Below are 26,074 nucleotides of genomic sequence, written 5' to 3'. Positions count from 1 at the left end.
TTTTTTTTTTGTATATTTAAAGTATTTTAAAATTTTAGTATAATTTTCGAAATGTTGGTGCTATTATTAACCAATACGTATAATAATATAATTATTTATATAGAATTTACCATAAATATTATTTATATTGACTGAAAAATTCACACATTTTAATTTTTTTTTAAAAATGTATTCATTTATAAGATTATATTATAGATTATAATAGAAAAAATAAAATAAACTGTCAGTAAAAAATAATACATTTAAGAGGACGTCACACCCGTATGTGTTGTCTTTGTTTAACATACGTACAACAGAAAATTTGCGTTCAATGATTCAAATGTAGTAATATTAGCTTTAGTATTAGAGTTAACTGACCTATAATCAAACTTTAAGGGAAGAATATTATCTGTGTTTTGTTCGGTTTTTTCCGATATTTTAATTTTTATGCGTGTTATGAGTATGTAAATTATAACATTTAAAAAAACATCATAACTCAGTAAAGAATTAAAATATAGGAAAAACCGAGCAACAAAATAGAGATAATGTTCTTCCCTTAATGTTTGATTATAAGTTAGATTATAGATTATAGATTTACTCTAATAATAAAGCTAACATTATTACATTTGAATCACTGAACGCAAATTTTGTATGTTGTATGTATGTCAGACGGAAACAACACAGCGGGTGTGACGTCCTCTTAATTAGATTTTTATTAACATTTCTTTTCTTTTTATTTATATTTTTGGGACATTTTTTATAGTGCGTATTTCAGTACATTTCAATGATATGAAATCTAAATCCTGATAATTATGATTTACAAAAAAGATAGAACCTAATTATATAAAACGTCGGCGACAATCTGTTGGGCAATAAATTGTTGCAGAATCATCTGGACTTTGTTTGGTACAAATAACTAGGTATTGTAACACTAAAAAAAAAAGTCATAAATCATATTTAATAAAATTCCATTTAAATTAAAAATGTATTGAAGGACGAAGGTACATTTATATTTAATAATACAAAAAGAAACAAATATAAGCTGGGCATAAAGAAAGACAAAAATGCATAGGTGATACAATCTATGTAACTTTTCTTTAATAAAGTACAACAAATATTAATATTTCACAGGTAAAGATATACTAAATGGTCCACATCTTCTTTCTATATCCCTGGCTCTGATCGCAAAATAATAAATTGTGTTAATAGCCTCTACCTAAAAAAATAAAAACTACATTAATAAATACATTTTTCATTCAAACCAATATTTTTTTTATTTTATTATTTTTAATATAATGCATTTAACAGTTTGAACTCGAACTTGTGGAGATTAAAAATAATGTAACTATTTTATTAACTCATATATTAATAATAATAAATTATACTGATTAAATAACTGATTTTTTTCTTCTTCTGATAAACAATATGACATTTTTCAAATGGTTATAAATAAAAATAATGAACATTAGGTTTGCATTTTAAGTTTATTCTAATTAATATTTAAATATAATAGTTTCAAATAAATATTCTGTAAAAATAATTATAATAAATCAAATTTATAGCATACTTATGCAAACTTTAAATAACAGTTTGATTACTTAATATTATTAAATTATTAACTTACCAGTTTAACAGTACATTTCATAGGCAATTTCTTAGCCTTAATAATACCGATTTGTTGCCATCCATTAGAAATTGTATTGTTATTACGAACCACTAGCATAGCTACTTCATAATCAATTATATTTATAATGCCCTGAATATTGTGAATATTTCTTCCAATTTCCCATTTTAAAACTGCTCCTAATTTGTTAATTATACGGTGTTAATTAATTTATCATAAATATTTGGTAAAAATAGTTAACTCTTACTTGGAGGATAAGTCTCAAATGATAAAAATACTTCTAGTACTACCGATGGAAGATGTAAATGTTTTTCAGTATCATTTAAATTCTCTAAGAAAGGCCCATGGGTCTGTAGTTTAAAAAAAAAATTCAATATTTTAATATAATTTTTAATTAAAATTTTTCTGTTGTAATATTGATAAATATAATTATAATAACATATAGAGCATTACATCAAAACCTAACAATATTTAATTTACTTTTATAAAATAGTTAAAAAATGAAATAAAAATATTTAACATTATTTTACAGCTAAAAATTTAAATATTTTTAGATTCTAAGAAAATCAAGAATTTATTATTTAATTTAATAACTAAAAGAAAAAAATTAACTAATAAAACAAATCCTTTCAATGTATTATCTATATATAAATGTATTATACATTATTTAAATATTCTAGATACCTTATTTTTATTGTAACAAAATATTTCTCGATATAACTCTGTATAATTAACAGGTTTAATTGGTAAACTTATAATTGCACAGTTATATGAATTTAGGTAATTAGAATTATGGGTATATAATTTTTTTTGTAACATTGAAGTGCTTCGGACCAGATCAGCTAAGCTTCTTTTATCCAGAACGACCTATTTCAACATGTAACATACAAATAGTTATAATTGAATTAATATTTTTAAAACAAAAATTTTTTTTAAATAATAATTTATTGATAAAAATATATTTCGTACAATCCTGTCGGAAAAATTCTTCAACTTTTTCTTTTCAATAAATGTTGTTTTAGATTCAGTATTAACTGGCTTTATTAACTTTATATAAAACAATTTATTGTTTAATATTTTTGTATTTGATAAATGTTGGGTATCCAAATAACTGGTCTTATTTGTGAATGAAATCTTTATAAATTTTTTTTTAGGAATAATCTTTAATACTGATGCCTTTGGAATATACTTGGTTCGTATAAATGGAAGTATTTTTGAATATATATCATATTTAAGAAAATTTTGGCTATGTACAGTTGAATTAACATTCTGCAAAGACTCTAATTTAGATATACAAATTGAATTTAACACATTTGATTCAATTTTTTCAGTTATATCACTGATAACTTGTCTATATGGTGTATCTAAACACATTATTCCTGAATTTGATATATCAGATTTCTTGGATATAGTTATGTTTGACTTTTGATTATTTAATGATTCATCTTCCGAATCAGTTGTATCAATTTGTATCGTATCTGACAAAAGTTTTGAATTATAGTCTTGAGTAGAAATTGGTCTTATAAGTTGTACCTCCTATAACATAATATTAAAATGTTAAAATAAAAATATTAATTCAGTTTTATTTATGAATTAAAAATCAATTTAACAATTACAATTATTTAATTTAATAAATATTTAAAAACCTATTTAAATCTTATTAAATAAAAATTACTCGAATAATTTAAAAGATTTACAATTAAAATTTACCATTTCCTTTTTAATATCAACTTGAATACCAACATTTCTTGAATAAAGTTGTTCATGGTTTAGTAAATATTTATTTTTATTCAAAACTTCCAGATAATTTTTTTTTGTTTGTTTTATGTCTAGAAGCAAATTTTGGAACTTAATTTTCCAATAAATTTGACGAGTTCTAAATTCCTTTAATTGATGGTGTAAAAGATTAGATGAACGAAAAAAGTGAATAATAGATTGCATTTGTAATAATGTGTTGAAAATCTAAAAAAAAAAAAATACAACAGTTACAAAGATGTTTTAAACTAAATATTATTAATATTGTATTTATTATAATATTATAAAGAAGAAATGTAACTTGTATATATAAAGGTATATTACCTTTTTTCCTATCTTAGGGTTATTTAATCTTTTTAGAAAGTTGTCAAAATTTTCTGAATTAAAATCTGTAAATATTTCAAGATCACAATTGTATTTTTATGTTCATGTTTATTAATATGTAATTTCGTACCATTTATCAAAGTAGAAAAAATATCATTATTTTCATCAGTATTATTATCTTCATTATCATCAACAGAAACTTTATTTTCGCCATTAACAGATATGTCACTATCCTCCTCTTTAGTTTTATTACCTTCACCAATATCACCATGCATTTTCTTATCATCATTAATAAATATGTCAGTGACGTCTGTTTTAATTTTATTATCTTCAACTATACCAGCAATCTTTTTCTTGTCATCATTAGTAATATTATCTTCATCTTTATCAATATTAACTTTATTGCCATCACGAATAGAAATGTCTGTGTCCTCCACTTTAGGATTAATACGTTGAATTTTATCAACACAAATTTTCTTGCTACTATTAATAGAGCATTCAGTGTCTTCCGCATGCATCCTCTTGCAATTGTTACTAATACTATTAATATCAAATTTATAATTTTTCATAAAAATAATTTTTTGATTGACAGTTTCCCTAATAGAAATATTCGTTTTTTCTTGTTCATTAGAAAACAAGTCTTTATTTTTTGTATTTAAATGAGAGATTTTTGTATTTTGCAATATATTTTTTGAAATTCCAGCATAATTGCTATCTTTTTGTATCAATATATACTTAGGAATTCTGTCAAAATTACTTTTTGGTACTGATAATATGTTTCTGAGAATACTGGAATAGGTTTTATAAGGACTAGATGAATTTTGAAAAGTAGTGCAATTGTCTGTTAATGTTTTATTATAGTTATTATTATTTGCACTATGGTGGTAGTTAATTTTTTCAATCTAAAAAAAAATTCAAATGTAGCTATAATTATCAACAATACATACATAATAATAAATTTAAAAATATTGTTTTAATATTGTAAGTATTAACATTAACATTTTTTTTTTGATTTAAAATGACTAAAAAGAATCAAGTAAGGAATTAATTTACAGGACTTACAATAATTTACAATTAAATATTATTAACAACAATCTTATACAAATAATATAATCATATAAATCTGTAAAACTTATTTACTACATAAAATATAATTAGCTTATACTTAATAATATAAAATATGATCAGTTGAATATTTAAATGTGATGTAAAATTTTGATAAAAAAAATATATTTTGTACTAATAAAATATTATATAAATTTTGATAAGAAAACCAATATTTATGTTTTATACTAAACTCATTTAATTAATTGATATTTATTTAACAAGTAATATTTTTTTAATTAATAAAAATTATCACCAGTATCACATTTCAGTTATATGTCCCAGGTGTATTTGTTAAGTTAGAGTAATTTTTTTACATTTATTTCAATATATATTATAAATTCAGTTTAATAGGTTACAAGATTCATTCATACTTTTAAATAAACCACTTAACAATATGAAAATTATTAGCATAATATTGTGATATTCAATAGATTATATATGATTATTAAATATGCTTATATGAAAAATTTGTTCATTAAATGATGGATATATTTTAATAATAAATTATCACTAATTTGATCTTTATGATAAGATAGTTTCTAATTTAGAGATGAGGAAAGTGCCATAATGGCTGTGAAATGATTTATTATTATAGATATGGAAAAAAAAATACAATAATTAATGATTGGTTTTATAATTATACATTTTTATAAATAAAAGATTAAATATAATGTGTGTATATATATATATTGGATGTCATAGGGCCATAATTGTATACAAAAGACACAAATTATAAATACATCGATAAAATTTGTGTTAGAAACAGTAACAAGCAATATTAGTTATATAAAGATTTACAAATTATGCATGTTAAATTTTTAACTTACTAGAGATTTGTAAAAAGTGGTTCATAGAAGATCTTTGGTGAAAAAAACGTTTATAGTAAAAATTAAATTCAAAATTTGATTTATATATTAATAATTATTAACATACATAATACTCAAGAAATTCTCAAATTAAATTCATAATATTAATTAATAAAAAACTATAATAAAAAATATAATTATTATACTATAATATCTATTTTTGACATAGATATTAAAATAAATAATAAATTAGTATCTTATATTTATACATTGTGCAATTAAAATAATTAATTTTGTTTTTAATGTTAACATATTTGTTACAATTTACAATATACTTACTTTATTTTGACTAGAATATTGTCGGACATGAAAATCTTCCTTACTCATAATAAATTTTTTAGGTATTTTGTAGTTTTTTACATCATCAGGAATAAATCGTTTAAAATTTTCTCTTTCTGTTTTAGGATATGTTGTTTTAAACCAGGTTTTTCTATAAATAAAAATATGAAAGTTTTTCCTTTTTTAGTGGTAATTTACAAAAAAAAATATACACTTATAAAAAATGTCTTAAATTAACTATAATAATAATAATTGAAATATATAATTTAAGGTAATTGTTGTATTATTTAACTTTTATATTTTATAATTATTTATACTAAGTTGAAAAGCTCTCATATATAATATATTCTTAAATTAAAAGTTAATAATTAAAGTTAAATCTTTAAAATATCTCTAATGTTGCGTGCGGACAATTCAACCGTCAAGATGAAGATGTGAAAGGATAGTTCCAATAAAAATACTCAAACTAAATTAAACTGTTTATTGAAATATTTCTAAGTACACGTTATTTAATTAAATTAACAAATATACTTATTAGATTTTATATTAATTTACTATAATGAGATGATTTTAGTTAAAATAGTTATAGCTTATAATAATGTTTTAAAATTGAGTTTATTTAATAAAATAAAATACTTTTAACTATTTTAAACAAATAATTACAAATATTTAGTATTTATAGAAAATGAAATATACTTGATAAGTTAAAACAACAGGATAAAATAGATAAGATATTGACAATGAATAAATTATATAATATTTAGTAAAAACTTATAAATTGTCATTAAACAGAAAGGAATCTTAGTCTGTGAACATTTCTAATTTCCAGTTCCTAAACAATAAATTTCTAAAAAATACTTTGGTAACTTGTTTAATTATATGCTTATATTCAGAAACCCAAATAAATTAAACATATTAATTTGTTCATAAATTATACACATTTTGGTACTTATTTTTTAATATTAAATATATATATAATAAATAATTCTCAAACTAAATGTTGACATTTTTAAAACAAGCTAGACTGAATAAAAAAATATTAAATTTAATATCTTTATTTATAATTAATATTGTAATATCACAGTAACAACTTTGTACTGTTAAGTAAAAAATGAAAACCCATAAGAAATAGTCTATCAAATCATATCACTATTATAAATAGTATTTCAGTAATAAAAACAATTGCAATTCTTCATAACACGAAAAAAAAATGTATTTGTCTGAAAAGCATTGCGGAAAATAATTTCAGTGACGTCCATCTTAATCCGTTAAATGTTCTAAAATTGGATAAATTATTTATATGAACGATTTGAACGCTGTCAAGTTAAAAACATATCTTTCATTTTTGAATAATCGTGTTCGAACAGTTTTCGAAAAATAACTCGTCACTACGTTTGTTTATTCATCACGATATCAATATTCGGTTGACATATTGTTTGACACAACAGTAGTCAAAAAAATAATAATAATAATAATAAAAATGCTTCAAAATGTCGGCGCTTAAATAACTCGATCAATTACGTTATCAGTTTCGGGCAGCCGATAAGTGGGTCGACAAAAAAAAAATAATAATCCGAACTCCATTATGTTTCGACGCGGCAACGGAGGTACACGGGAAGGGGGAACCTCATAGTTATCGAACACCCATCGGCATCCGCATTACTTACTAGGTGGCAGCGGGGGAAAAAAATATTTAAAAATTTTATACTCACTGATTCCCGGGCTTTTCGGTCACCACCAGTTGGAGTTTTAAATCCTTTATTGCCTTTGCGTCCTCCGGGTGATTGTGCTGGTGGTCGATGCTCACGAGCTGCATGTTGTTCATGTCCAACGACGTTTTCAGCACGCACGGGCACCGGTGGGAAATAACGCGTGAGCAGTTCCACCGGTAGTAATCATTACATTTTTTCTGCAAGACAAAAAGGTACCCATGATATGCGACCCTGGGAGTTTTGTGATTTTTTAAGGTTTTTGTTTCGATGAGCTCTAGCATTGCGTTGACGTCGGCCCGGCGTCGGCACAATGAACTCGGCCGGAACGTTGGACGACGCATGGGCACCGAATTCGAGTGACGCCGTGTTGGGGGGTCGGTTGGAGAGGGAACCGTGGGCCTGAGAACAATACTTACGGTTGTGGATTGTTGATCGGCACACGTGTGACCTTGAAATGGTTAGGAACTAGAAGTATGGGTTGGGTTTCCGCCGCCCCCTGTCCAATGGTGACGAGTAGATGATAACGATATTTCGCCATAATATGCGAACCGTTATCAGTCTAGTGTGATTTTTCCCCCCCTCCCACGTTCATTAGCGTCAAGAGCACGGAAATCAGGCCCGCCTCGTCACGAAATATGTTCCCCTCCCCCGTATCTAACACGTGGGGTATTGGTGAACAAGTGCACGAGAATGTGAACATTTATAATTTGACACGTCATGCGGTAGTGCATGCAGGACAATGCCTTTTGGCTACATTAATACGACGTGCAATGTTTTCTCTCCCATGACGGGTCGACGGAACTTTTACGAATCGTTGGAATCCGGCCACACTGAATCGAGTTCGACCCCGTTGCACGTTGTGTACGTGTCGCTTTATGTAGGATTAGTAAGGCGAACCACTAGGTAGCGGGTAAGTCGCATGATCTATATACGTACACTGTACGGCAGCGGGCGTCGACAGTGATTTATGAAGTTCTTTCGATGGGGCCGACGACCGGTGAACACGCGGTGTCCGTCACGTTGTTTTTCACGTATCAATAAAACGAAAGGGAAAAAATGCCAGGGACCTTCTGCGCGATGAAACGTCGTCATAGCCAACCCGTGTCACGTCGTTGCTGGGCGTTACGGTATCGTTAATTCATTCGTTCGAGTTGTTCCGCGTACACGCTTGTATCCCACCGATTCCCGCAACTCTATGGCGACCAACCATCGGATCAGGAATTGATCCACTCACTGAACCGACGTCTTTTCCCGTTCGGTTAAGTCGTTCGCTCGTCGGGATGAACCTACCCGAGTATCTCAACGGTCGGCCACGCGAGTTAACGGTTTCAGACTCACGTGGACCTTCTGTTAAACATGATATAACGGAAAATCGACAAACTCCCCCCTCCCCTTCCTGCCACCAATGGAAGCGACACCGCGAGCGCCCTTGAACCCAGTGACCGCAGAACGATAACTTTTTTAAACTAAGGTACCTATGTATTTGTCGGTTGCAGCTGCGATAGTAGTGCAGTGCGTCGTGCAACGAATTAATATTCAAAATTGATGGTTAGGCTGTTCATTAACCAGTGACGTCCACGTAGGGTACCAAATGGTGTAAATGCACTGATTTCTCGTGGGTCCCGGGGCCTACATACGTTTGAGAGACCCACTCTGGTCTCTGGAGCAAACACTATAAATGCATAACTATTCATATGGACCTTTAGATCGTTGAATAAAATGTAATGAGTTGGCAGTGCCAAATATGCAAACAAATGTAAATATATAATAACTAATATAGATAACTATAATAATGTTGATTGTGTTTGCAGATTGAGTTAGGTCTTAAGAAGCCACCCCAAGATTTATATGCTTTTATGTTGGTATGTTATGGTAACTATACTTTATAGAAATAAATTATGATAAAGTAATAATTTTTTTAAAACAAGTTAACACATATTCAATGCCTTAAATTAAAACACCTATGAAAACTATTATGTATGTTGTAATATTATCTTTAAAATTTTTAATACCTAATCAATAAGTTATTGTATTTGAAAAACTGCCCTGAGCAATACCAACCGGTGAGAATTTTTTTTTTTTGTAAAATTTAAATTTTAACTTCTATTAAAAAAAAATGTTATACAGGAATTTGCAAAATTTTTAAATTTATTTAAGGTAGATATGTATTTGAAAAAAAAATTATTTCAATTAAACGAGTAGGGTCGTATGGATGTAGACCAAAATAAATTTGGGGCCTTGTAATTATAACTGTACTGGTTCATGGAAAACCTGTGGGCTTCACTCCTGCGAACGGATTATTTCTGAAAAAAAAAACAATTAGTTTTAAAAATATGTACAAACGGTTCTATAAATTATTTTTGATACTATTCGTTCTAACAACAACGAAACAAAGTTAATGATGTGAACTTGAAATCTAATAAATTCCATTTTTAATTATTAACAACCGAATTTTTAGCGTTGATTGGTATGAGGAATATGGATCACAATTAAATCAGTGATGTACCGATAGGGTGATCAATGAGTCACGGGCCTATTACTCTAGAGGGCCCATCAAGGAATGTTGAGAATCCAAAAAACGAATCATCGTTATTATAAGATTTAAAAATAACATAATATTTAGAAGAAAAAACTATGTTCTAGTAAAATTAAATTACTTTAAAATTATATTAATTTAATATTTTAAAAAATGACTGATACATGCTTATAAATTATTTTATGTGTAGTGTTTACTCGTCAATGCGCAACGTCTGTGATATTAGTATATAATAATCATTTTGGAGAAAAATTACAAGGAAACACACTCTAAATTTTTATTCTAAACTTCCAACTTTATAGTAAATATTCTCTAGTCTAGGAAACCGTACTGGCGTACACTAAAAAAATAAGAATAAAAATATGTGGACCCGAGGGTAATAAAAAATGACCATATTCGTAATTGTATAATAAATATGTTTTTAATAATTCAATACTTTGAGCCCTGATTTATATGCATTTGCATATTTGTACTAAATCTATGCATATTTATTTATATATTTATTTATGGAGGTTTAAAATGTCCACGATTCATATCACACCGAATTTAAACACCTAATTTGATATTGCATATTTTGCATATTTGTTCATAAATGCATATAACATGCATATTAAATGGGTTTTTAATAAATTAACTATTTTAGTTTACGGTAAATTTTGTAACCATCTCGAATAAAGCACGGATAAACATGATAGATATTAAGTTTCAAAAATATTATTTTAAAAGATTTGTATTTTTTTAAGTTTTCTATTAGTTTTTGAGAGTCGGTAACCTCGAATGATTTAAAATATTTATAAAATCTAAAATATTTCCTTTTAATTTTTTTTTTATTTGTACTCTCTTTTTTAAGTTTTCTAAAAGTTTTAGATTGATTTAAATTATTTAAAATATAAAGCAGAGGATATTATCAATTTTTTTTGTGTTTGATAAAATATTTAGAATTTTATTTGGTATAAAAGTGTAGTTTTTAAAAAAAAAAACACATCTTAAAATTGTAACATAATGCATATAATTGCATATTTAGTCACTTTTTTTTTGCATATTTGACAATTTTTAAATGCATATAAATCCGGACTCTACTTATTAACAAGTTTGGATCTTTGTAAAACCGCTGTATTATTTTGTCACGGGCAATCAAAGTTTGAACTAAGCCACAGGATTGAATAAATGTATTCTAAAATCACATGTTAATTATAAAAACAAAATTATCGCACATCATTTTGATATGTTGTCGATAAATCTTATACTTCATAATTATAGATTTGTTAAGTAAAATTACGATTATATTAATATACCAATATAATAATATAATACAATAATATACCCATAGACAAGCGCACGGAGGTTGCCGGGTGTGCCCGGGCAGCCCCCCCCTAAAAATGTTCTATATATGACATTAAGATTTTAGTCTAGTAAGGATATTTTAATGGTGGATTTATGTTGTCCAACGCCGGACCGGATCTATCAGAAGTTAATATGCTGATAAGTAAAAATTGTTGATTCAGTTTTTAAAAATTGTACAGGACCAAGGTTAGTTTATAAATGATGTTGATACAAGTTTATTAAAAATAAATATACTATGTATATATATTGCATAAATTGTAATATATATATATATATATTGTATTATATTATTTGATCAACAAATAAAATAAGAAAAAATTATGAAAATGTGGTAAAAATATTTTCAGAAAAGTAGTATACGGTTTTAACTCGGTAAAAATGTGTGGTATTTAGAAACATAAACATCAAAAGAACCTGATGAAGAGTACGGTTTTGGAGTCATTTATAAAATAATATAAAATCTCACGAACATCTATAGTCAAACGCAACAGAAACTGATATGAAAAAAAAAATTAATCTGATGGTGGTATGAGGCAGTGGCGTATTTTCACATTTTGTGTATGTGTGTGTGTGTGTGTGTGGGGGGGGGGGTTTCTAAAAAATAAATGATTTTACAATATTAAAAAAAATGCATATAAAGTGTGAGTTAATAATTCTATTATTCTATTATTATTATATATAAATATAAATAAAGAGTTATTTATAACAATATGATATAAATTAATGTTATCTTTCTCTGTACTTTCGTAGAAAATCATTTAAGGACTTTGAACTGTTTTTTCTTCTGGTGTGGTCGAGCCCCCTCCACAAAAATACATAATATTGTTCTTAAAAGAATTAATATTCAGGTTACATCAAATAATTTTTTAAAATATAAAACAATTTTACATAAGAATATATTTCAATATTAAAAAAAACTAAAACAATATTATGGACAATATTAGCAAAAATTAAATACTATAATTAAACAATATAACTATAACTATATAATATAATAGTGTAATTAAAAAAGGTTTAAAGTGTATGTTGTATAATATTTTACTTTTTGGCTTAAAGTAAATTATTTATTGTGTACTAAACTCTTAAAAAGTCATATGAACAATTAAAACACAAGGTAATTATGCTTATTTAATTGAAAAAATAATTATAATATGTAGGTAATGTGAACTTAGTAGTTAAAAAATAATCAATATAATGATAAGTACGAAATGCTTAAAAATATATTTGAATTAAAAAAAAATTATACAGGGTGATTTTTTAACATAAAAATAGACGAATAAGTGTCCCATGTTAAGTAATTTATTTTATGATACTTTAGTGGTGTTTATTGGCAGTAATTTATGTAAGAAAAATTATACTTACTGTAAGATATTTTGTTTTTAAAAACCAAACCTTAAGTTTTTAATATTAGTTTTTACTGCAATATTATTAATATTACCAATACATTTCAATTATATCTTTGAATTTTAGAAAAAATTTAAGAAATTCGTGGACTTGTTGTGTATGTTTATGAAAAATGCTTAGTATTCAGTATATCATGTATAATTTTCATGTTTGGATCAGAAATACATCTCTACCATAAAATTTCGTTCAATGATGACCTAAATTATTGATCAGAGACACCGTTTTGGGTTTAACATAGGCTAGAAAATAATTTTTTTCTACCATCACGAAATTTGTATAATTCAAACCAAATAAATTGAATGCTTGTTATGTACATTGTATGCAAGAAATGTAATTATGATCTTGATTCTTAATACTGTGTTAAAATAAAAAATAAAAAGAGTTACAACAGTAAAAGATATTAAAATCCATCAAAGAAAATAAATGTGTGGTTGAATAATGATAAACAGCAAACAGTTAGTTCTATTACTCAATTACATATGTTATAACAAGAAAAATAATCACTCTACATTCTGCCAAATGGTGTCTCTAACTTGTTGTTAACTATTCGGTCATAAATTGTATACAATTTGTACCAACATCAAAATGTATAGAAAATGTTATTATGTTATTAAAATAATATTATAAAATTATTGATCACAATAAAATAATTAGGGACCTATGTTAAATAAATTACCCTGTATATTATAATAATAATGATTACAAATTGTATTAATAAAAGGGCAGTTAAGACGTAATTATTTTAATATTACTATGTTTTGATTTTTTTTTTTTTTTTTGTGATTTTCGTTTTGGAACAATTGGTGTACTTGGAGGTACAATAATTGACAATTGCGTCAGAGCACTGGCATCTTCTTCAAAACTTAATTTGTCAACAATTTCTTCACATACACTTGATGAACTTTCATCGCTAATATAAACAAAATTAAATGTATTAAATAAAAATTATTTATAAACAATGAAAAAATAATATCTAAAATAATATAAAATATTATGTACCTATAAATATCTATAATAAAGGTTTAATAGATTTATTAAAAGTTTGTAAGAACTGATATTGGTGATATTCAAATACACATGGTTAGTTATATATGGGTAGTCATAAAAACAACTATATCACATATAATTACATAAATTTAAAATGGTTATAGGTTTCCATCGACTTGAATATGTTGTATACACCAGAGTTGGGCAAAATGTTAACTAGATAATAATTCGAATAAATATGTATTCGAATAATTTGCGATCATAATATTATTCAATTTCGAATAATTTTCAAATATAATTATAATTATATCAATATTGAAGAAGGTATCTAGTAAATAGTCCATATTTAGTACTATAGTTTCAAATTATTGATGTAATTGGTACGAATATTATCATCAAATATTATTCATATTACAATATTATAAAATTATTATTTAAAAAAATATATCTAATTATTCATTTCCTGTTATTAATTGATATTTGTTTTTTTATATATTTTTAAATTTTTCTGAATAAAATAAGATTTATATTATGTTACTTAAAATAAAATACCATCTACTGTTTATAAATTATAATATGTGTCTGTTTTAAATTATGAAACCTATATTTACCCAAATAAAATGAACGAAAATTATTCGAATACATTTTTTTTTTAATTTAGTTTAAAATTATGGAGCTCTATGAGAAAATGCTGTTTAAAAAAGGCTATGTAGCTGAAAAGGTTTGGGAATCACTGGCTTATTAGGCAGAGGAAAGTGGAATAAGTTAACTTCCTCAAGGTTTCAATCATTTTTCTTCAAAAATTATTCGATAGAATAACTTGAAATACTATACTGGTATAACATGCTAATATTATTGATATATTGAAAATAACATGAAATTTTATTTCTGAATTTTTAGTATTTAATGAAATATTATTAATTTAAGTAGATGAATAAATTTCATCAACTTGCTCCTCGTCTAGAGTAAATTGTAATTTCAATAGAGAATTTAATTTAATAAAGACTTTAATAGTACACAATATAAAGGTACTTTTATTTATTAAAACTGAAATAAAAATAACTAATATATATATTATATGTATAATAATATTAATCAACATTTTTAATATATTAGTGTATTAAGAAAATATATAATATGTATTTTAAACTTTTAAAAATAAAAATAAAATCTTTATATAAAAATGTATATAAATAATCATACATTAATATTCGTAATAGGTATCGATTTTAAAAATCAATTTATATCATTTAAATTATTTTTTTATTACCAATAGTATTCTGAAAAAAACTATCTACTTTTATGATGATTAATAAAAAAAAAAAATTGAAAATATTCTAGACTACATATAATTTAATATAATAGAATAGATATAGTGCAAAGGGTTATAAAAATTACTATCAAAGTTTTTATTATTTACCTTGAATAATCAGATATGTCTATATTTTTAGGTTGTTCTGCATTAGACCCTTGTTCCATTAATCTACTGCATATCTTCAATTTTAGTTTTTCCTATTAATATTTCATATAATTACCAAGAAAAAAGTAATTTATTTATTATAGAAAAAACAGTTACAAACATTTCGAGGATCATCTTTATAGTAGTCCAGTAGAGTTTTACAAAATGTCTGTCCAATATCTTCGAAGTCCTTAATAGTGAGATGAGTGTTTGCTCGGGAGCCGAGTGACGAACCACAAAAAGAAGCTTCCATAGTGTAACTATTCTCCACTCCCATTAGCCATACGACTACTCGAGCTGTGTTTTCCTTTGAACGTTGTATGTTGAAATTGCAATCTTCGAATGAAAACTGATTTTGATGTGATCAATACAAACACAACATAAAATAACTTGAGTTAATTTTCTGTGTGATGTTAGCATTTAACGTTTACTTTTTCTGGAGCATTTTTATGTAATAAAAGTGGAAATATTTGTTCCTGCAGTTTTCTTCCTTCGTGACCTTTTCCTTCACAACCGTACATAAAAATGTTTGACTTCCTCGAATGAGCATGTAAATCACAAAACATGACCACTTGACGTTCTTCTATTAATCTTATAAAAAAATTTAAATAGATTAATTACATTCATTTATAAACAAATAATTACATATTACTAAGGAAAAAAAAAATAAAGTAAATTTTATATTTTAAGTAGGTATATAAAATCTTTATTGATATTCATAAAATTAATTTATTATGTAGGTAATAATAATAATGAAATTATGATAGATGTATTGTAAATTAAATAGTATAAATTTCATAATTTCAACTAACAATTAATTGCAGGTATATTATTTGTTTTAAAATTAATTGTTATAATTTTTTTTTTTTTTATAAAATAATAATTATCGATCAATATTTGGAAAAAAAATTATGATACTACCTATTAAATAATTTAAAATGTATTTACTTAAATGTCTCGTATAATATAAAACTGGGTACGAACTGTAAATGAGTCACCGTCAAAACCGTGAATCTAAAAAAGCGAATGTCAAAATAGCTAAAAACCATAATAGCGTATGTTCAAAACAGATAAAGTATATTATTTTAAAATAATTTAATATAATAAATAAAAATATATTAGGTATTTAAAAAGTTTATTATTTCAAAAAAAAAAAGATAAAAGATACTATATTATATTTATAATTTATACTTGTACTGATAAATTATAGGCTATGCCTTTCAAATAATTTACAATATTTCTTTCTGTATATTGTTTTTGAATTTATAAAATTCTTAATGCAGTATCTTGATAATTTTTCTTTTTTTTTTTTTTTATTGGATTTTGTTCGCTTATGTATTGCTCTATTTTCATTTCTGTGTTAGTATGTTCTTGTTTAAACCCTTCTATGAGTTTCCAAAGTGTTGGGTAACACGATCCAAGTAAATGATTAAAAACCACGATTCCAACCTATATATAATATGTAAAAATCTATTAAACATACTTAATATATTTTAGATATATTTATTTATAAAAATTAATTACCTTCAACAGAATTATTAGTCTTTGGCATATCTATCAAGTCACAACAATTCCACATTTCCAAAGGAAATGTTGGACCTCTACGTTGTTTGCGTACAGTCTTTCCAAGCCAAGTATCTTCAAAGTAGTCCAATAGTGGTCGAAAAAGTTCTTCGTGTTCTATGTAATATTCACTTTCACATAAGTGATCGAAACTTACTATTACGTCACATACTGATACACAAGCAAGTGCTGGTAACAATCGTATTTGAATATAAAGTTCTGCATCAGTTATATATTTTTCGTGGATTATAGGTATCGATTGTATTTTTTGCTATACACATTGACTTAAGTGAAAGTGGCAACCACGAAAAATTCTATTGGGAAAATTTTTCTTAAATGCCAATATCGCACTTTGTTCGAAGTCAGTCATAATAGTTTTAAGATTTAATGGTATATGCGATTATAGTGTTTTGATTAAATAATAATATGTTGCAGTACTTTTATCAGGTAATAATGCAAAAACTACTGGTATTACAGTAATTTACAGTATTTCAATATGTGAATTGTGTATATTTGTGTGAATATAGAATGAGCACTCTTAAATGTACCGTCGGCAAACCAATATTTAGATTCAGTCATTAACCCTTCACCTGTGTAAAATATTAAAATTCTACTTTTTATAGAACCATTAATTTCGTAATTATCAAACAACAAAAACTTACTTCCATTGTTTGTTTCTTTATACATGTTTGGTATTTCTCCTAAATCTTTCAAAATTAGTGGATTAGGTAGAGAGCGTTGATTACGTTGCCTGAATAATTCTTTTAAGATTTGATACACTTGTGAGATTGCCTAAATTAAACTCGATGAAGCCGTTATTACAATATCACTAATAATCTTAGTTGGATTGTTTTGAGTAGTTAAAGCACTTTTTTTCATTACTTCAGTAAATTTTTTAACTTCGATTTTAGTTGGATTGGGGACATGTACATTTTTGAATGAAGAATCTTTAATAACCAAATCATTTTTAATGTTAATTCCACCACGACATTTTTCAACTTCCGCAAATCTCCAGTATGAAACTTCACCGTTTTCACAATCCTTCCGATACAAAAACCCATCGTATTTTACGAGTGATTTATTTTTTTTGTGAAATTAAATATTCGATATTTTTAAACAACATATGTGAAACTATATAATATACGAAGTATGCAACTGAGAGGTTAAACATACACTGTCGCTGTCAAATATTGTGCTCATATCCAATCCACCTAATCAGTGGCGTAACTGGGAAAAAATTTAGGGGGGACAATATAATATATTTTTACCAAAACCCTGACACCCCTACCCCTCACCAGTTAAAACATATTTTTATTGTATGTATTTTATACAGTATATCTAATTGTTTGATTTTACATAAGTCTTTTAACTCATTTTGTGGTTTAGATTAACATAAATTGTAGGTAGCAGGTACTAGGAACTAATATTGTTAAATAATACCCATAAGAGTTCATTAATTAATGGTGCTATTTGTACTGTTGGATTATCGGGGGGGGGGGGGCAAAATTATACCTTTATCTCTCAAAAAATTGTTAGGAGGCACTTGAACCCCTTGCCCCTCCCCACAATTACGCCACTGCACATAATTTATTATTATATCTGGTCCGACCCGAAAATAATATTGGATAACCCAGCTATAAAACTGATCGTCATTATCTGTATCTTTATAACGTAATACTATTACTATAGATAAATAATTAGAGTAATAATTTTAAAATAATATACTTTAGCTGTTTTGAACATTCACTATTATGGCTTTTATCTATTTTATACTTAGCTATTTTGCCGTCGCTATTTTGACATTCGCTTTTTTGGATTCACGGTTATGACGGGTTACCACTGTAAATAGGAATGAGCTTTGACTTTTGGAGACGAAAAATAAAAACGATTTTAAAAAACGATGTTGATGAATTTACTTTTCGAAATTGATGTAGAAAAAATGTAAACTGGTAAGAGAGTTTAATTTTTAATAATTTGTCGAGAAAGTGGAGAGGGACTGGAGAGGTAAAAAAAATAACTATTGGAACCTAAACTCATCTCACATCTATTTCGTATATATATATATTCTTTTTTTTAATTTGTTTATTCTAAATTTAATTAGACTTAAATTGGTCTATAGAATATTATTAAAATTATACCTGCGGAGCATTAGTTTTGTATGCCAAATAACAGGATGAGCATCTCGAATTACACTACGATATTGTCGATTTAAGTCTCGTCCATTCAATGAACATCTACTATTACCAACAATCACACCATCAGGGTTTAACATCGGTATTAATTTGAAAATAAAACGATTCCGTAATTCCTAAAGCATAATAATATTTAAATTTGTTTTGAACAAATAAAATAAACAGGGAGAACTTGTAATTAAATTAGTGAAAAGATAGAAATAAATAGAAAGAGATTAGTTATTCCATTTGTTAAATCTAGAAAAAGCACTACCTTTAATATTTCTATAAAAAATAATCACCATAGCTTGTAACGAATCGCCAGTTAAAAAATCAATAAATCCTTTCATCATCCAAGAAGACGGAGTTTCTGATGGATGAACACGTGCTGTTAAGACTATAACTTTTTTTTGCTATACAAATGTTATACAATATTATATGAAAATAATAATAAAAATAGTAATTAAAATTACTTTTGGATCTTCTTCTTGGCAAGGTTCTGTAACTGTTAAATAATGAACATTATTACCAGCTAATGTCCGACATAAAACTCTGAGCTTTGTAAACACTGCTTTAACAGGATCATCCTATAAAACGAACGTACATTTTTGTTTAAATTTAATTCACTAAGTAATTATAATCGGTTCTTATAATGTATTTATTTTTTATTCGATACCTTGAGCTTTATTAGATAGTCTTGTAAATTCGTGTACGTGTACGGATAATTATAAGCTAAATATACAGTGTCCATATCGTGCGGAAATTCTAAAAGAAACGACAATATATAACGTGGGTTATCTTCGCTGTCACCGTTTCTGAAAAAATACATGTTTAAAAAAGCTTAAAATTTTTTATATATTAAAAAAAAACAAAGCAAAAAGTAATTACGGAGCGTCGTTTCGGTAGTACGCAATATTTTCTCCGCAACGTCTCCAGCTCACACATTTTTCATTGTTTTCTTTTATCGAATACAATAGTGGTTTCATTCCAGCAGTAAAAAGGCTCTCAGACTTGTACATATTGACAATCGAAAATCTGAAAAAATGAATTAGCCGAATTTATTTTTTACCTTTACCTTCCCCGAATAATTAATATTATTTTAATAGTATTGACCAATGATATATTTTCAATTATCGATATTGTATGCCAATAGGTATGCCATAACACAAAACATTTCAAATTGTTTTCAAACAGTATCATTAAACAGAAACTTCGACAATTGAAATCTAGGATAAAATGCAAATGATTTTCCCAATACTAATCCCATAATTAATTAATAAATATTTAAAACACTTATAAGTGTTTTAATTATACCTAGTTAAGAAACGTAAGTCTTATTTGCTAATTTTAACGTAATAAATTAGTCTTTAATTAGCCTCCTTGTGCTATTGATGCGATTGTAATTTTTTTCCATCTAATTTGTCAGTAAAAATTTTAATTTCTTACAGTAGTTTCGGTGAAATTTCCATATTTTAAACTAGCAAGTAACTATAAATCAATTATCAACATTTTTGTTTTTACATATTATATAATTAAATTAAATTTTATATTTTAAAACACTATTAACCGCTATTGTTTTAGCATTACTATAGTTTATAACCATTTGTCCACTATATTATTCCGAGTGACGATATCAGGCACGTAAGCACTTTTTTTTTTTTTTGTATGGCTCGACCCTCGTACAGAATAAACATTTTTCTCTTTTTACCAATCCTTCGATACTTAGATACAAGAATTTTTTTTTTAGATTTTTATCGTCTATCTTCAAATGGTTTTTACTTTAAAATCATTTCAAATTTAGGTTTATTAACAGTAATATTTCATACGTAGCAAATGCAGAATTAAAAAAACCTTCCTATGTGCAGTAACAAATTCATAAAAAAAATTTTTCTTACCTATATTTGATGTTTTTTTTTGTATTTTCTATTCTGAAATAGAACCATTGCGTATGCCGATTAGTATACATGTCTGATCTCAACGATAGTTCATAATATGTGCTAGTAATTTTGACCACTTTAGCAAGATTACCAGATTCAAAACGGGATTCAAAAATCAAATCTGACGGGTCTTGGCTATAATGTGCTTCAGAACACGCACTACCACCAACAGCTGATCGACAAAACTGCGAAAAAATAATTAATTAAATCGAGCTTGTACCGAAAAAATATAATTTTATAATATAAATGTGAACACACATAATTTACACTGCTGACAGGATAGTATTTAAAGATTACTTCTCCTGAATCTTCGCCTACTTGTTTTGGCTGTATTTCTTTACCCGTAAACTTATATAGGGGCTCTTTTTCTGAATAAGATGTAGACGTTGGATAAATATGAGTAACTGGATCGTCTAAAACCTAAAACAATTCTTTCAGATAAGTTTTAATAAATTAAATAAGGAATTAAATAATCGGACGCCCAGATACCCGTTTCGACCAAAGCCATTTTAGTCGTTTTAAAATTAAGTTAGCAATGGTTTTTAAATAATATAATACATATACTATTATTAATTTTTATTACTATTATTATTTTAACTGTTTTTAAAAAAATTCATAAGAAAAGTTTTTATAAAATACATATTTAAATTTAATTATACATTATAATAGTTATAGTACAAAAAAAGCATTAAACAATTTACAATTTACACTATATTATTTTTTACTAAAATTCATTAAAAGGCATAAAAAAATAAATTTACAAAAATTATCATTTTTTAAAATGTCTACACATGCTTTTTATAAACTCATACCTCGTAATTTCGTCAGATCTATATAAAAGTAAACGTTTTTCATTATATTCTTGCCTTTCCTTCGTTTTTTTTATCTTTAATTATTTTAGGAATTTCAATACTATTAATTTTGATATAAGTTTCTGTCTGGATGTCATTACGTATATTTAACCAGCTTATTATTGATAGAGAATTTGAATAAAAATCATTATTGAAATACGAATGAAATGATTCACATGCATTTGTTGTGAGCTGTATACTCGCGGAATTGCATGTCCATAATGTTGGACTAAAAACACTGTTTTCTACTAAATATTCGCAATACTTAAATCATTTTTCGTCAGTTGGATATTCAGACATTAAATCTTGAGTAAAGCAATCGGATACTTCAGTGAGTACTAAAAATATTAAGCCAAAAGTATGTTGAATCTAATTACCAATACTTGTATTATTTTGGTATTCAGTTGCTAGATCATATTTTTGAACCTTCCTATACCAAGCTTGCGTAAGTTGAAAACGACAACCAACTATTTGTGAGAAAGGCCAAACTTTATTGACTGCTTAATGAATTGCTCTTTCAAAGTCAATAGTAACAAATTTTGGTATAAAAACTAAGACTAATCCTTTGCATTTATTTACTATTGATTTAAAAGTATACACATATGTATCGTATTTTTTAACCGGAAGTAAAATAAATATTATTGGTATATAATGACCATTTTTAATACCATGTGTACAAAACATTTGCTCAAAGAATTTGGTACAAAATTGGAACGTTCCGTCCATATAAATTGTTTCCACAATATTACATAAAAATGTAAGGTTAGTTTTACAAGAAAAAATGATTATATTTTTTATTTCATCATTTACCAACACAAATGGTTTATTTTTTGTAGTAAAAGTGGTTTCTGGTGTATTTAGAGCCATACGTGCTTCCGTTATAGAAGTTGGAATAAGAGGAAGAACTTAACGACTACTTCTTTAAATTGATTTTCTTATTACATTAAAATCATTTGAAGTTAAACCATTTGTAAGTAGATTGTTTTCCGATAACTCTTTTAAAATGATTTGTTTTGACTGTATGTAAAAATGTTCAGTAGCTTTTCTTTTACATTATTTTTGTATCACTACACGGATTATGATTATGTCGAAGCTGGTCAGTGTTTAAAATATCTTCTACATTCACCACTTTAGAAAAGGACGTGTATAATGAAGCTGAACACGTACGTTTCACGCAACGCCAACGACTTTCATCAGTATTTACATTTTTTGAAGCAAAATTGTATTTATATTTATTAAAAGTCACCATGTCTTTATCTCGCTTACTTTTTATAAACATAGCCATCGTTAAATATTAATTTAAACAAATATTTTAAACTAAAACTGTCCATAACTCGAAACTCGATAACTAACGACTTTTAACTTATACGTCATGTAGCCATGTAGGTAACTGTTATATTAATGTGGAAACTCCTTCAGTCGACTAACATGTCATTAATTTGATGTTATCGGAAGATGGTATGTAATCTAAAATAAGAGTCTACAAGTATAGTATAATAAAATCATAGACCTTATACTAATAAACAGAGTAAGGCTATAGTTCGAGTGGTCTTGTAAAGTTGCGCTGCTTAACAGAGCCTGGTGAACTACACACATGCGCAGTAGAATTTCAGAATAATCATATCAGTATCATCCAAAACATTAATTGCAATAATGTATAATTAAATATGTATTTTATAAAAACTTTTTCTATGACTTTTTTTTAAAAATAGTTAAAATAATAATAATAAAAAAAATTAATAATAGTATATGTATTATATTATTTAAAAACCATTGCTAACTTAATTTGAAAACGACTAAAATGGATTTGGTCAAAACGGATATCTGGGCAAAACAGCAAAGGTTCATTTTGGGCATAACGGGCTGCGCCCAAATATTCAGTTTCATACAAAAAAAATTATATCAAGTTTTTGATTTTATAGTATACATATGATCTAAAATTGATTGTACCCAAATAAATAATAAAAATTATGTTAATATAAAGCTATTTATTAATTAATATGAAAGTATTATAGAAGTATTAATTAAAATTATTCTAATTTTAAAAAGGTTTTAAAATGTGTAACTTAAATTAAATAAATGTAACCTTTTAAAATATAATAATATATGTAGTTCATACTTGGCACTCCATTGGCCATCTAGCTGCTTGATAAGGGCAATCTACTTCTTTCATCAACGGAAAAACTTCTTTAACGTCTCGTAACTTGGAATCTATCTGCGAAGTGTCACTATCTGCGTTTACATTATCAACTTGATCATTCCTTAGTGTACGATTCAATAAATTATTTAAGAATGTCCCTATAAAAATTATAATAATCATAGAAATGAAATAAAATACTAATAATAGAAATAATTTAAATGTTTCACGTTTTTTGCTTACATTTAATTAAATGATAATCAATTAGGTTCTTTGTTTTTAAAATAATAACTAAATAAGATACTTAGGAATATTTTTTTGATAGCCATTAGAAAAAAAATGTCTATTTATAATTAAATAAAATTGTTAAATTTGTTTTAAATTTCTGGACAGAATAAATTAAATTAAATGTTAAGTTAAATGTACAATAAACGAGTATATACCTTGTATATATCAGGTAGGTACTAATGGAATATATAAACAGATATATTAAAAATAAGTAAAAAGTAATCTGCCAATCTCGTTTAAAATGGTTAATCAATTATAAACAGAATAATAATTTATAACCAATTGTAAAAATAACCTGTAGGAAACTAATTTTGAAGCAATATTATAATTATTTATCACATTATATAAAAATAATAATTAAAAACTAGGTACTCGTAATTATTAATATTAGTATTATTTAATGTACCATAATAAGAAACCCGAACGAATTACTACTACCAGCTCGCTATTATATAGCACTAATATTCTATAATAAAGTGGATAAAACTTAATTCGTAAATTGATTCCGTTTTTAGTATAAAATATGAATATTAAAACAATGGCATTTTGGCATGTAACGACCCATTAATCAAAATCGCTAAAGTTTTATGATAATAGTTTTACCTATTAAATTTATTGAGTTTGAGAATATTTTATACAATAGTTTATCGTGTGATGTCACGAACTTATAAGACAAATTCTATACACAGGCATAATAATGTATTATAATTTTTATTTTTGTTAACTTACAACAAATTATTAATAAATGGTTTGAAGTACAATGAGGTGTTATAAATGTATAATACATTAAGTCATTGCAAAATAACAATAATATATTATATAAATATACCTACATAGATATTATGCATTTTTTTTCGACACTACTTACAAAAATGATGAACATTTATCTAAAAATCACCAAGGATATCGCATAATCATAAGTAGGTATTAATAATTTGTTATGTTTATTAAAATTATTCGCAACGGTATAAGTACAAACGATATCCTCCCATTTTTTTTTTTTTTTTTTTATATACATCAGAAAATATCTAAAATAATAATTAAGCACCAATGTGAAGAATATAAAAACAAAGAAATAAAAAAATAAATAATATACGACATAAAATAGATGTTTAATATAAGTGTTTATGAGACAATACAACAACGCTTAAAAAGAACAAACACGTGTGAAATGTTTTTAATAACATGACGAATATAATAAAACATTGTACCTTTTGTACAAATAGGGAAAAGCGATGCTTGCAAGTCTCTGACCTGTGCCATGTTAACGTCTGCATTGGCCTCTTCCATGATTTAAACTCATGCCACACCGCGTTCTCGCTAACATTCGTCTGGTTACTACGGTGACACCAGCAGACTTTTGCCAATCAATATATTATTATGCCCCTTTTGGTTACAATTTATACGTACCAAGACAAAACTATAATCATAACACCTTGCACAAACTACATGTGTATATAAAACACACACACACTTGGGTCTCAATTTGGAAAAAATAAATCGCTGCATATAACATCAAAATCCTATCAGATGTTTAAAGAGAAATATGTTTTAAATTTCTTACGTTAACTTACAGAATTGCTTACATTTTCCCCAGCCATCAACCTATAATAGTTATCTAACAATCGTTTATCTATATTATAAATACCATGTTATGCAATACACAATATTTAAAATTTTTTTTTATTTATCAGTACTATTAGTATTTAGTAATAGTACCGTATATATCATTTAATAATAAGATAATAATG

The 26,074-nt window shown here is 25.9% G+C and overlaps 2 protein-coding genes across 3 annotated transcripts; both read right to left on the bottom strand.

The window, feature by feature from the left end:
- Positions 1-978: 978 nt before the first annotated feature.
- LOC112689810 (putative uncharacterized protein DDB_G0282133) lies at positions 979-8,206 on the bottom strand. Of its 2 annotated transcripts, XM_025563672.1 has the most exons (11): positions 8,063-8,206; positions 7,647-7,843; positions 5,935-6,085; positions 3,813-4,584; positions 3,683-3,747; positions 3,314-3,565; positions 2,573-3,139; positions 2,288-2,470; positions 1,851-1,953; positions 1,604-1,782; positions 979-1,195 (listed from the first exon to the last, which is right to left on the bottom strand). In XM_025563672.1, the coding sequence occupies exons 2-11, from the start codon at positions 7,757-7,759 to the stop codon at positions 1,097-1,099; spliced, it is 2,484 nt and encodes an 827-aa protein (XP_025419457.1). In that variant the 5' UTR covers positions 7,760-7,843; positions 8,063-8,206; the 3' UTR covers positions 979-1,096. The 2 variants fall into 2 exon arrangements, with proteins under 2 accessions (XP_025419457.1, XP_025419455.1); XM_025563670.1 differs by lacking the exon at positions 8,063-8,206 and having other exon boundaries at positions 7,647-8,056.
- A 5,443-nt stretch (positions 8,207-13,649) lies between these two features.
- On the bottom strand, positions 13,650-25,848 carry LOC112689809 (cytosolic carboxypeptidase Nna1-like). The gene is made up of 13 exons (XM_025563669.1): positions 25,535-25,848; positions 24,018-24,196; positions 21,306-21,467; positions 21,006-21,232; positions 19,999-20,145; positions 19,787-19,925; positions 19,584-19,697; positions 19,413-19,523; positions 19,078-19,247; positions 15,808-15,967; positions 15,498-15,725; positions 15,338-15,429; positions 13,650-13,840 (listed from the first exon to the last, which is right to left on the bottom strand). Exons 1-13 carry the CDS (start codon positions 25,611-25,613, stop codon positions 13,657-13,659), a joined length of 1,992 nt encoding a protein of 663 aa, XP_025419454.1. The 5' UTR covers positions 25,614-25,848; the 3' UTR covers positions 13,650-13,656.
- Positions 25,849-26,074: the final 226 nt, after the last annotated feature.

Source organism: Sipha flava, unplaced genomic scaffold (genome assembly GCF_003268045.1).
Source record: "Sipha flava isolate LNK unplaced genomic scaffold, YSA_version1 46_pilon_pilon, whole genome shotgun sequence".
NCBI lineage: Eukaryota > Metazoa > Arthropoda > Insecta > Hemiptera > Aphididae > Sipha > Sipha flava.
This window is presented reverse-complemented; position numbering and strand designations above follow the sequence as displayed.